This window comes from Lissotriton helveticus, chromosome 11 (assembly GCF_964261635.1).
Source record: "Lissotriton helveticus chromosome 11, aLisHel1.1, whole genome shotgun sequence".
Classification (NCBI taxonomy): domain Eukaryota; kingdom Metazoa; phylum Chordata; class Amphibia; order Caudata; family Salamandridae; genus Lissotriton; species Lissotriton helveticus.
This window is the reverse complement of record NC_136072.1, coordinates 373,312,141-373,326,145: the sequence shown is the minus strand read 5'-3', so window position 1 is coordinate 373,326,145 and position 14,005 is coordinate 373,312,141. Positions and strand designations below refer to the sequence as shown.

The 14,005-nt window shown below is 43.2% G+C and overlaps 1 protein-coding gene across 1 annotated transcript; it reads left to right on the top strand.

The window, feature by feature from the left end:
- The first annotated feature begins 253 nt into the window (after positions 1-253).
- Positions 254-12,807, top strand: LOC144791156 (zona pellucida sperm-binding protein 3-like). The gene is made up of 9 exons (XM_078665812.1): positions 254-661; positions 3,365-3,486; positions 5,895-5,998; positions 6,079-6,256; positions 7,133-7,253; positions 7,337-7,428; positions 7,541-7,635; positions 9,985-10,080; positions 10,711-12,807. The coding sequence occupies exons 1-9, from the start codon at positions 278-280 to the stop codon at positions 10,848-10,850; spliced, it is 1,332 nt and encodes a 443-aa protein (XP_078521938.1). The 5' UTR covers positions 254-277; the 3' UTR covers positions 10,851-12,807.
- Positions 12,808-14,005: the final 1,198 nt, after the last annotated feature.

Genomic DNA, 14,005 nt, shown 5'->3' with positions numbered 1-14,005 from the left:
TTAACAACATCCTTATTGGTGGTATTGCTCAAGTGTTGTCTAATATAGAATCTTTCTTTACTAAAGTCATCGTTTCGGTCCCCACAGTCAATTACTTTTGGAGACACTTTACTTTCAGTGTTTTTTCTGTTAGAAATCCTTACTGTGACCTGGAAATACAAGGGGCGTGACCTGGGCGGGTGTGAATTGGCCGCAGGTGAGGGCTGCGCTATAAAGCAGCGTGTACGGCCCTGCTCTGTACCGAAGGCTCTTTCTGTTAGTGCTTCGCGCCGCCATCATGGGGCAGAGTGTGCTGCTAGGGTTTGTGGTCCTGTGCTTGGTTTATGAGGGATTCTGCGCCAGTTCCTGGGGGGAGTCTTCAATAGAAGGCTGGTCCCAGCTGGGCCTGGCACGGAGTGGCCGGGCGGCCCCAGGGGTGTTCTTCAATAACCCATGGGGTCTGGCAGGGAGCCGAGCGCTGCCCCCCGTGCAGACGGTATCTGTGCGCTGTGAGGAGGCCCGTATGGTGGTCGCTGTGCAGCGGGATTTGTTCGGTACGGGCAAGCTGGTCCAGGCAGCCGACCTTAAGCTGGGGACCGCTCTCTGCAGGTACACGTCCCTCGGCGCCGATAACACCGTCACCTTCCAGGTCGCGCTCCAGGCCTGCGGAAACTCTTTACAGGTCAGTCGCCATGGCACCGCGCCGACCCTTGCCCGGTTTTTCATTCGTTTGTTCTGGTTCGGATCCACTCTTTCTTCAAGCTTATTTCCTATATTTTCGTTTGTATTCTGGCAATTGTAGTTAGATTTCTATACCCTGGACTACAATACCCAGAATGCCTAAGAAAAGCTTGGTTTGAATGAGATGGTTGTGTGTTGACCACCCCATGTCCTACTGGCGCACTTAAAATATACCCCAAAAGGGATTTTTAAACTGTTATCAGCCTGTGGAATAGATTTCGTGGTTATATATGTACCTGCTGAGAATTCCTGTTAGCTACTAAGTACAGACGTAAATATATTCTCTTTGAACTGGAAGAAATAAAACTGGTTAACATCGGCTGCCTAGTAGTGTGGACGGCTAATTTCGCACTACTATGCAGCCTGGGGGTTTTCCCTCATTATAAGAGGGCCATGATAGACTTGCTGGCTACGCCACTGGTCTGTCCCGTCTCTCCGTCTGTCCTGCACACTGGACCTGTCTTGGAACCACCGGTACTTTTACTTACACTTTAAGGCCAGAGTGACGATTATGTGTCCACAACTGTCAAGTCCAGCTCCCCTCCCATAAAAGCATCCCATCTTTACAGATCAAGGCTGATCCCATCTCTGTATCCATCATGTAAGGTGGACCTGGTTTAACACGTATCTACATTTCTAACTTCAATGACTTGCTTCATCAAAAATAAGTCGCAGTATATCATGTGACTTTTTGGGATGGTGTAGGACGGCCCTATAATAATCCGTTACCTCTTGGAGTCCCATCTGAGGAGTCATCTCTTCAGAACCAGCAGGCGCCACCTGCTTTCCAAACTCGACTCTCAAAAGAAGCCCCGAAAGGCTCCCCTCAAAATTACATAATACACCCCCCTCCCCCTTTCATAGAACCGTTCTAGAGCCCTCTGTGGTCTTGTTTGTGTTATACATGTTTAATTCTTAACCCTGTCAACTCCTCTTGACTACCCCACACAATTTATGGTGGATTATCTTTGTGCAGGGTCGCTGGTGGCTAATGTGCAATAGTACTAGTGAATATTGTTTATTGAAACTGCTGTAGGGTTTGCCATCCTCTTGCTCGTAAAATGGCTAGCCAATCTTCCTTTACTTGAGATATTTGAGCCTAAAACGAACTAAACCAGGGGGTGTAGGGGGAGGATCTCTCATCCGAATAGAGGGTGACATAAAAGTTTAAACTTAACATGTTTCTCTAACATGGATTGTTATGTTCAGTGTAGAAAGATTGTCTTTAGTGCTGTCATTTGAAAGGGTACCCACCCTAGTCCGCAACCTGCGACCCTCTGAGCTAACATGTTCTCTGGAGCATGCACCACTTGCCCATGTCGTCTTTGGATACTTTCGGGACCTTGGGGGTAAAGTATGTGTAATACTTCTTTTAGGTCAAATATAAACCTCGAACTATTGTAACGCTGGGCTCCTAGTTAAGGCTATCCTCTGGCTGGCGAATCAGGGCTTCAGTGCATCTCGGATGTGTAAATCGGTCTCAAAGGAGAGATCACTTTCGTGAGTCCCAAGGGTAGACCGCACCGTTGAAACCAACGTGTTTTCAGTTTGCTTCTTAATGGATGGGAAGAAAGGTCGTTTTATCAAGAGAGGCAACACATGGATGCTGACCGCTCAGAACTGACATTAAACTAAACTAAGTCAGGAAAAGCGAGTTAGAAAAGCCGAACTGTACATCACAAGAGCAGTTTCCCAGGCAGGATGCAATAAACAGACAACAGTCCGCCACTAAGAGAAGACGCCAAAATATAACTATTGAATGGGCCCACTGCCAGCTACTCTGCTTAAGTTCTGGTGCAGATGCCACGCCAAGCAATCTAAGAGCCCAAAAGCGAACCGATAGCCCCAGCTGCCGCCAGATGGGAAGCCTGAGAAATGCTGAGATGTACAGAACTGGCTGTCTAAAAGCAGATGCCAAACACACACCCTAAAAGACTTTTGGATAAACTGCTCCAAAAAAGGTCTTTGCCTCTGAAGGCTTTCCCAACGTAGGAGTGGATGGGGCCCTTCCTTCCTGGAAAGTAACAAAGCTATGGTGGGATTCTTGAATTCATCTCCGCTACTGATTTTGTGGGGCTGCTTCCCAGCCATTTTTGTTGCCTGCTGTGCTTGGCTGGATAAACCCAGCCATATTCTAATTGGTTGTGCTCGAATAGGAGCGGCCCAGCCCAAACTGCCAAGCGAGGTCTTCATTGCACTGGAACACAAACAGCCCTTCAGTTGGGTGTGGTTGTTTCAGTGAGCACAAGATGGCTTGGAATGCTAATCTAGTGATTAGACTACCTTCTAAGTCTCCTATAACCTTTGTGTCTAATGCTTACAAATGCTAATGCTTACAAATGCATCACATCATACCTTATGAAGGTGCATGATCCACTTAAACTTGTGTAATGGGTCCACCTTTTACATGTGCACTGGTTGCTTGCTGCTGGTCCAACATTAGGAGTACAGACTTTCTAAAACGAAACCAGCATCGTTTTTTTTTTTTTGTAGTATTCAATATCTTCTGAATTCTTTTTTTTCTTTTTTTTTTTTTGTTAATTTCTTTCTAGCAAGAAAATTAAATGTCCTTTCAATTTATGACTTTGTTGCAATTGACCATCATTTTAGAGTTGTAACCTTTCATTTTGCCCTCTTTGTCCAGGTGACAGCAGACTCGTTAATTTACACCTCAATTCTCTCATATAATCCAACTCGGTCTGACGGCAGCAGAGTAATCGCCAGAACCAATCCAACTTCAACCGTCATTCAGTGCGTGTATCCAAGGTAAGAAACTGGCAGATGTCCTACATCCAAAGCCGCAGTAAGATTTCAGATGCCCACACTGCTGAGTCGGGCAATCACATTACTCACTCATCACATGCTCACAAGTACCAAAATATAATTCTTGGGCATCTCGAGTCTTGCGCTCTAAGACACAGGACCTGGTCTAGAGTTGCTTATGATATCTTCATCCTGTTGAATGAGGAATGCATCTTTCATGTCACTGTTTTTTAAACTGCGGTGAGTGACCGACAAACAATGACTGCCTTTTAGTGCTCAGTTTTAGTTGTATTAAGGTATGGTGTTTGCCCGGATTTTACTGTCTTGGAATGGATATGATCTAGAGTATAAATGTTTTAATCATTTTAACTATTTTATGTATGTGAGTTTATGGCTACTTGTGTAACTGAATAAAGATCTGTGAACTGAATATTGCAAAGACAATCGATACTTGCAGATCTCGCAATTTCCTTCAACTCGAACACTCTAACAACTAGTTAAAATAACTGCTTTGGTTTTTTGGGATTCTGGTTGATTGAAGTACTTTCAAAACCAGCGCCACAATCGCCTGGGAGAAGTCTTCAACATGCCCTCCCCCCCACACACACAATCCGAGAAGGTGAAACCTAAAGTATATCCTCTATGAATAAATGCAAACCGCTAATTTGAGGGTAATGAAGTCACTGCTGAACGATCTCCGATCAAACTTCCTTAAACAAAGGGGTCATCAAGATTTTTTGAGGGGGCGTCTCGACCTTAAATTATCAAGGCAGGCTTAAACATTTGAACTCCCAAACTGGAGTAGGAACAGTGCCACAATACCGTGGGTCCTTTTTATTTTGGCATGAAAAAGGGGCTTAAAAACATCTAAGCTATACTCAAAATTACGTTATTGCTGAGTACCTCTGGTATGGCTAAAAACAACTGTAGGTCAAAACATTGTATCACTTGATTTCAGGGAAATGTTGTGCGAGAAGTTTTGCTCTCTTCCCCCTCGGTGTACCTGGCCAAAACCATAGACAATGACTCTACCTCATGCTAACAGGTGCCCGTCAGACTATGAATGAATCTGGGCCATGCAAGTCAAAATGATAGCAAGCTAGTCAGTCCAGAGGGCCTCTTGTACCCAGACATGTCAAACTAGTGATGCTAAAACATACTACAGGTGTGACCACTATGCAATATATGGTTTTGGGTTACACCACAGGTGAGACCACCTGACACAGAGGGGTCTCTACAGGCACTTATCTTGCGAGGAAATGACAGAAAAGTGAGATGAACTAATGAGGACATATAGCCTGGACTCAGCACAACAGTTAAAGGTTCACAGGGGAACCAAGTGTTTTCATTGTTAATGAGTGGTGATCTTGGTGTTTTTTTACTCTTTTAGTTATGGTTTAAAATAGATTGCTGCCTCACTATGTTTTATGCTATAATGGTTATTTTAAGATTATTGATAATAAAGTAAGGAGTTGATCATCGCCAACTAATGTCACTTCTATAACCTTTTGTTCTAGGTTATACTATTAGCGCAAGGGACTTGTAGGGTTTCAGTGTTTACCCAATTTGCATTGTTTGATTATATACCACTGACTTTTCTATACCACTGACTTTTCTATTACCCTGAAGATCCAAGACTGGTATAGGTTGTCATAGGGGTCAAAACATGTTGGCAATTGCAGTATTGTTTGAAGGTAATGAGATTCACTGTTTCGACCTACAACTGATTTTAACCATACCAGATTGGCAATTTAATAATGTTTTGGGTATTGTCACTTTTTCATGCCAAAAGGAACCAAGGTATTTAACTGAAAACAGGTTTATAAGCACTCCAGGGATAAGAATGGCTTTCATTGGCTGACTCCACTGGAGTGGCACTTGTCTACTCCTCTGTGAATTTGCCAGATGAGGCATACCTTGATGAGTTAAGGGTGAGACTGCATCAAATCTTTTGACGACCCACTCCTCGAGGAAGTCAGACTGGCGATCGTACAGCAGGGACTTCATTACCCTCAAGGCTTCTTTGCTGATGTCTTCTAGACCAATTGCAGGTCATCCCTACAGACCTCTAATGTCCAAGAATCCTACGGAACTCCTTTCTTCAATAGTGTATCTAGTACTGGATGTTGGATTTTCATGGCCTGAAATTTCTGTAAGGAAACGATTGACTGCAGCAACTGTAAACAATTTCACGCACATCACCTTTCTCTTCCCACTGCTATAGTCTAGTAGCGACCTACTTGCTGCAACACCCACTCTCCCACTGAAGCAATGATGATGGTGTAGCATGTTGCCAGCATTACAACCTTATCAAGCACTTGCAGAATAAGATCCTAAGCTCAAGTGCTTGTGTTGATGGAGGGTAACTGGGCTAATGGGGCCTTCCCCACTATTTCTAATCTGTTTTCTAGGACTGGTAATGTGAGCAGCAATGCAATCCAGCCAACATGGATCCCCTTCAGCTCCACTATATCCTCTGAGGCAAACCTTCTGTTCTCCTTGAAACTGATGAATGGTAGGTAACGGAAAGGGCTGCATGAGGACCATATCAGACGAGCTTGTTGTCTCTGCTAAATTAGTTTGTTTGGTTCCTAGATGATTGGACTGCTGTCAGAACCAGCACCACCTTCCACCTGGGAGAAGTGTTCAACATAGAAGCTTCAGTAGAGTCTGGCAACCATGCTCCATTCAGGGTCTTCGTGGATAGCTGTGTGGCCACCAAGACTCCAGACAGGAATGTCACTCCTAGCTATGACCTAATTACATCGAATGGGTAAGTGTAGGAAAGGAAGAAATCTAGGTTCGGTTTGAACGAGCTTTGGTTTGTTTTTTATAACACTTGAATTCTTTGTGATTTTATAGGCTGGTAACAAGCCACTTCGTTTATGTACACTCCAATCACTTGCATACAAAGACCATTAAGTGCACATAAGACTGATATAAAATCAAAGATCTGCAGGGGTGGACTGTAGACTGGGGATTTTGTTCTAATATGTAGTTTTGCTACAATGAAAAGCCGTGTCTTAAGTTGTCAGTCTCCAGGGAATAAAGTGGTATTTTAGCTTTCTCTGCAGCTGCTCCTGGTTTTGGCAGAGTTTGTTTTTGGTACTACAAACTTCTACGCAGGTTTAATTGAGTAATTCTCCCAGGTATTTTTTGGGAGTGGCACAATTACTTGGTGTGTAGTCCCTTGGAAACCTTTCCTCCTTATTCATTGCCCACACTCTGGTTAACCCAATTTTAAATTGGGAATCCTGAAAAGGCTTTTAGTTACCATAGAGACTTAAAATTAAATGATCTAGGCTATAAATCTTACCATTGCAGAAAAAATGGTCGCATACATTTTAGTGTTTGTCTTCACCAAACTCCTAATAGTCACTGACCATTTTCTACTCTGAAGTTTAACCCAGAATTAATGGTTTGCGGTTGAACTTGGTGCTCTGGGTGAAGATGCCCTTTGAGGTTCAAACTATTTCGTTATGGAGTGAATTTGTGTATCTGGTTTCATTTCTGCCCGCATTTCGTTACCAAATGCGGTGTATCTCGGGAGGACGTTGTTTGGGCCTGGGAGGACATTGTTTGGTGTCTGGAAGAATGTTTTTTTTTCTCTTCTGAAGATTTGGAAACTGTACTTTATGTTTGTATCTAGATGCCTGGCTGATGGGAAGCTGTCAGACTCTTCTTCTGCCTTCAGAACACCAAGACTCCAACAGGACAAGCTGCAGTTTACAATTGATTCCTTTATTTTCATTGGTGATTCCAGGTCCTCGGTGAGCATATAGCATGGCTGATATTACAGCTCTGATCACCCACCTTTCTTCTTAGTGTGATCGAGGTTTCTCAATCTCCTTAGATTTACATCACATGTAACTTGAAAGCTGTTCCTACCACCCAGAACCCAGATGGCATGAACAAGGCTTGTTCGTTCAACAAAGGGAGCAATGGGTGAGTATTGTCGAGTGGCCTGATGCCTTCTCTACTAAGGAGCATGCTCCGCTTTCTAGGTGTAGTTTTGTTGTTGGGAGTGCCTATTGTGTAATGAGCTTTGCTTCTCCAGATGGCTTCCTGTGGAAGGTGCCGGCGACATCTGCAGCTGCTGTGAATCTTCGAGGTGCGCCCCAAGGATTAAGAGGCACGCCCGCTCCATGCCAGGTGAGTAACACTTGGTTCTAGCTTGAGACACCCCACCTACTGCAAATTTCACCTAGGCCCTTGCTACGTTGAGGCTGCTTTAACTTGACACTGAATACCTACAGTAGTGCAAATTGAAAGGGCTGGGTCTCCATCTCTGATCCCCTGTAGCCTGGGTTTGCCTTGCTTCCGACTTGTATCGCGTTGGCACTAAACTCAAGAGCTGTATGCCACGCTGATTGGCGAGCGGAGGGGTGTTTCTGTGTTGGTGCTTCACATTTTCAATACTCTGCAATCTGGCTCGCCTTTGGACTCCCAGAACCTAAATGTTTAATTTAAAATGTATTTATTAATGCTGGCACTAGGGTGTCATTTTATGTTTTCAGTGGCCATTACAGGCAGCAAAAGACTTCTTGGGCACAGCAAGAACTTGGCTTTAACAGAAGAACATGAAGGTCCAAGCTCCCACGAGGGGTGCATGCACATCAATTCGTCAAAATGCAAGTAGGATAGTGGGAGCGATCACTTGACCCAGATAACATCACGAAGTGACTTCATCTCACCTTTAATCTTATTACTCCTAATGCGCTCTGCAGTGTCTGTGATCAGCACACTGACCCTTCCAAAAGGGGCTGCCAGTGAATGGTGTCACAACATATCTGAAAACTCCGAATGTTAAACTTTCTAGAATTATAGTTGATGTTTGCAATTTAAAGCTGGTTAAGAGCCATATACTCTTACTTTATGAACATTTACGGTAAAGCATGATTACCATTTGTAAAATCCTCCCAATATGAATGCAGCTTTTAATTTTGTTTTCATGGAAATAACTGCAGAGACCTTTTACAGAGTTATTGGTATTAAAATACGTTGTACGGATTGATGTCCGCTTTCAAAATATTTATATTTAAAATGTGCCTCATTGCAGCATTTGATGGGTTTACCAAAGTCCTTATTTTCTGTCGGGTTTCACATATGTATTGCAGATGTTGCTTTTATTTTAATGTTTTGCATGTGGACACTCCATTACAAATAAAATACACCTGAGAAATTTCCAGTCCGTTGGCTGGAACAAGGCTCATATAGAGCCCTTTTTAATCTGTTGCTGATGAGATGAGAGTTAGATGTGGCAGGTACATCCCATAAATGAAGTCAATGGGGTGCAATATGGTGTTTTCTCTTATTTAGAAATTGTCCTTCCCTTTCATGTCTCCCGTTGGCCATAGCGGCTCTCTAGCACCAAGTTAGTTATCTTCTGATCCCTCTTCCTCCCATAGACTAGAAAACCTTATCTCAGTAGTCCAGCTATTGAACTATTTCTACCAATGTTGGTATTTCTACCTTTGTTGGTGTGTTATGTGGCCCACACATGCAAACGCCCACTTTTTTTGCCTCCCAGAGTGCAGAATTGGAACATTCCTCCACCTCGCCCAGCTCTGGAGGCCCTCACCAAATTGCAAATGGGAAGAGTCTCTATCGATAAGTTTCCCTGAGCATACCCAACCATGTCGGTTTTGCTCAACACGCTTTCCAGGCCAAATGCGGGTCCTTAAAAGTGATTACCCAGCCTTGGATAAAGGGTACCTCTTGCATACCTCTCAGGCCTATTTCAAGCTGTAGGGAAGTTATTCCCTAATCTTGTATAACTCCAGGTTGCATTAATCAATTCTTTCTCTAAGCATGATGTCTAAACTTCTCCTTGCCCCGTTTTGGTGATTTCTATTCCGTTTAATGAAGGGTCCTAGTTCCCTTGTGTACAGCATGTTGGCATGATTTTTGCGCCATTTCCCCCTCCTCCGACCTCTGTAGTTGATGTGGGGTGATGGTAACTTTATACCATGATTATGCCAGCAGTCACTTAGTATGTGGCCTCCTTGGCGGCTCACTCTTGTGGAGTGGTGTGGCTCACTGGTTAGAGGTGGCCGACCCAGAAGCAGGAGTCTGCCCGGGACCAGGGTTCAATTCCCAACGCGGCAGGGTTGTGGACCAGGGTCAGCGGACTCGATAATTCTCGCCTCGGTGCCTACTCTAACCAGGGGTCCCACTCGGCAACTCTGGGCATTAGCTTGCCTAATCTCCAACGGCCCCATCCACGCCGGGGATGCCTGGCTTCACCTTGGGGACTCCCAGTAGGGACCATCCCACAGGGAAAGCCAGGACGGGTTCCCCAGCGGTATACCGCGCCAGGATACTCCGGTAGTAATTGAGCGCGTTACAAAACAGCTTATAACATAACTCTTGTGGCCTTTTGCATTTGTCCCACTTTAATGGCTACTACTGCAACAATGAAGGGTGTGAACTGTTTGCATAGGACTGCTTTTTTCCCTTCATGTCGTGCCTTCAGAACTTTATTTTTTTTCTTGCTTTAAGATCATGTTTACAAAGAACTGGCAGTCATCGGACCCTTGGAAATCTTGCAGCAAGAAAACGCTCGGGGCCTTATGGGAGATGTTACTTCATCGCATGGTATGTGCCTTTTTTTTTAATACATTAATGGGGTAATGGCCCCACTCTAATTCTTGGGCCGAGCGACAAACAGTGCTGCTAGTCCACATGAAGGATTCAGCTTAGCAGCTGTGCGCACGTTCCACTCACCCTAATAACTTTCATTCTGGAGTTCTGCGTAGTTTCATAAGCGGAGTGTGAAATTCTGCCTCTGGGTGGAAACCTGCATTTCCTGCTGTATTTAGTGCCAGTATTCCTGAAAAATCGGCACCATGCAGAGCGCACGGCAATGTAAGTTAGTTCAACTGCCACCCCTAGTGAGAAAAGAATAAAATAAAAATTGGAGTAGCAGCAAATCTACAGGCAGAATGAAGTATTCTGGCCACCCCTAATGTGGATGGAAGGTGCCTACTACCAGTTACCTCCTATTGGTGGGGAGGGTGTCCTCATTTTGCGTACATATCTGATTAAATGGATGAACCGCTTGGCGAATGGCAATAGATTAAGTTTTGTGGGGGGGCTCCCCCCTCTTCCCCTCCAGATTTTCGCATGTGTGTGTGTGTGTTTTATTTATATATATATAATATATATTTTTTTCTTGCTCCTCCCTGTACTCATTCATCCTGCTAAAGTTGCCTTTTTTTCTTCCAGGTGCTGATGAGAATGCGTGGATGGTGCTGGGGGTCATCTTGATTGCTTCTGCTCTAGCGCTTTTCTTAGTGGTTTTAGGAACTGTTATGTACAAAAAATACAGAGCTTCCAGTTCAGCTAAATTCTTACTTTTTGGTTGAATAAAAGATGGGACACTTTATATGGTCTCTTTTGCATTTGATTCAACTAAAGGAGTTTTACATAAGAGCAAGGATGGTGATGGTTATCAAGGGGTGAGAGGAGCAATGGTCATGGTTTGGAGCAATAAATTATATTACCTTAAAATGTAAATAGTGAAGATAAGGGTGCTTTTTTTTTTTTTTAGATGTTTGTCTAGCACTGGTTGCTGAAGTTTGGAGATCATACCATGCATGGTCTTGTTTTATGGCAAGGATGTGAATTTGTTTTTTTAAATCTTTATATTTTTTTATTACAGTATGTGGGGATTACCCTTGGCTCCTAAGAGGACTGAGGCAGGGGGAAGTAGGAGTCTGCTCATACAGTCTGTTTTAAAATCGAGGGTTACCTATTGGAACATGTTGGGTGATTCGGGTTCAGGACTCATTCAGTGTCTTCATTCCCTAATTTTAGGTGAAATAGTTTTTGCTAATCTGTACGTGTAGCTACCAACATTGTACTTGGTAGGACGTCTTCCGTGATATTTGGTGCATTGACATGACCAGTTGAGACATGGCCCATGCAGATGCTAAATATTTGGGTTTTGACTTGCCAAGTCGTGTGATAATTAAGTGCTACAAAGTACCATCCTTATATGGCAGTTTCTTTTGAGGAGCACTAATTAAATATATTTAATTCCTCCAACAATAACTACTTTGGAGGGTTTTCCATCTTTCAAGACTTATTTGATCACCCTTTGCCATGCTGAGCTCTCTAGCAACGCCCATGCAATGGGTTGCAACAGTATGGCCACTCCTTCGCAATCAAGGCAGGACGTAATGGATTGGGCTACTTTTCCTCCACACTAGCCCAAATTCATGTCATTATTTAAAGATTGCGAGACCATCCCTGCACTGGACCATGGTCTAAAATGTGAGCACCCAAGAATCGTTTTTATTCTTCAGGTTATACGAGAAGGTGATAACCGCTGTCCTGGCAAGAAATTACACTGGTGGTAAAGGGATGGGCTATAATCCGTGACCACCGCTTCTAGCGTCCACTTCGGTCCTTGGCATACCAGTTCTAAGTATCTTCACTCACATCCCTTGCGAAACTGGTTGAGCAGAATTCCTCCCACTTGAGTGGCCCAATTATCCATTGGCTTAGAGCAGCCTCTGAACATGCTAGGTATTGGGCAAAGGAAGGGGGGGGGCTTCACTAGAGTTGTGGATACCTTTGTATGTATTTAAATGCATTGGTGGAGCACGTAAAAATGAGCATGGTTTGCTTGGCAAATATTCTGTAAACCATGATGGACAATTCTCATGTTGACTATTGGAAGTGATCCTCTGTGTGGTATTCAACACTAGATTTGCTTTCACTACTTCTTCCCCCGCCCCCCCACCCCCGGCTGAACAGTTTTTTGTTTGTTTTTAGGACTCTACCCCTTCTTAGCATGGGTAACTAGTGCAAAGTTCTTCTGCTCCCCAACATGGTAAAACTGCCATACCATAGGTATGGAAGGGTGCGTGTTAGTTAGTCCAAGTAGGACGTTTATTTGATATTTTACATGCTTTGTCAATTAAATCACACGTGGCAAGACTTTCCTCCAATAAAAATATACTGGATTATTTCACTGCATTTAAGTGCAATTTGATATGTAAGGATAATTAGTTCATTTTCATTGTAACTTAAAATCTGGGCTTCATTTGAGCCGGTGGTTTCTGAGCACCAGCACTTATGACAGCGGACACATGGTGGCACTGTTTGCATAATTTAGAGCTGAGCAGAACCGCAATTGTTTTCTAATTCAGTATACATTAGAAACCAACTCTCACCCAAGCAATTTTTTTTATAGCTTTGCAGGCTGCCACTAGGCTGAACTCTCACAGTTGTAGCAGTGGGATGGTTAGTAGCTCTGCAGGTATTGTCATAGGCAACACTGGCAATGGGTGAGGCAAGCTGCAGAGACCTCCTGACGAGAGCTCAAGCTTTGTGTTTTTTTTTTTTTTTTTTTTTTTTTTTACAAATTAAGTGCTGTTTAAATTCCCCCCTCCCCTGCACACCTTAGTTAACTCAAGTCACAAACTACTTCAGAGGCCAATGCAGAAACTGCATCCGACTGCTGAGACCTTGCTGAATACAGCCCCTGGACATTGACTGCATGGAGCTCTTTGTGTCGACCACTATCCTGGGGTTCCTGCCAATGCAATGCTCATCAACCAGCTCTTTGTGGCAGCAACTACCATCTAACGGTGGCCTGCTATATAAGTAACTGCGCTTTAGGCACTAGTTCACTATTTCCTGTTCCACTTATTGGATTTTTTTGTGTCACTTATTCTTTTTTTTGGTATGCATTCACTCGCTGTTTGTGCTGCATAAATACTTAAAACCCCGCCTTCAAGTTAAGCCTGACTACTTTTGTGGCAAGCTACCAGTGGGTTAAGTAAAGTTTTGTTGAGTGACTTTTTTTTAGTTTACCCTGAAGATTGTGATTATTTGAGTGGCGCAATCACCCCTTCACTAATAACTTAATTTATTACACTAGGAAATGAATTGGTGAGCAAAATCTTTCACTCCTGATTTCATACATTAGGGATTGTGGATATGAGAAAGCAACTTAGTGAATTGGTGTTTACTACAAATAGTCGCTTCCTGTTGGGTCCAGTCAAAGGCTTCAATTTTGAACTGGCGCTCAAACACCAGTGTTTAAGGCACAGAGTAGATGGGCTTCACTTAAAAAAGAAAAAAGTAAAGTATTTAGAAGTATTATTATTATTATTATTAATCTTCGGTTTTTTAGCAGCGCAAAACCATAAAAGTTATCGCAACATAAAAAAATACACAAGTATTTATAAACAGATATTGTGCACAAACTTTTTAAAAAACATATGACCAGATTATGTGCAAATTGGGTAAGTAGTAAAACGAAAATAACCTTCTAAGTTTCCTTCTATTTCAAAGGTTGTTCCTATGCCTCATAATACACTTTAGAAAATTAAGTACGTGGTAACAGGTACATTCCGAGTCCAACATCTGTAGTGTTAACATGGCTGGGCGACATTGTCTATAACCCCATCTTTTTAATAGAGGGATTATCCAGATTTTTCGATGGGAATGAAAAAATTTGCAAAACAAAATTGTGTGAATGGTAGACTGTTGGGACAAATCGTCACAT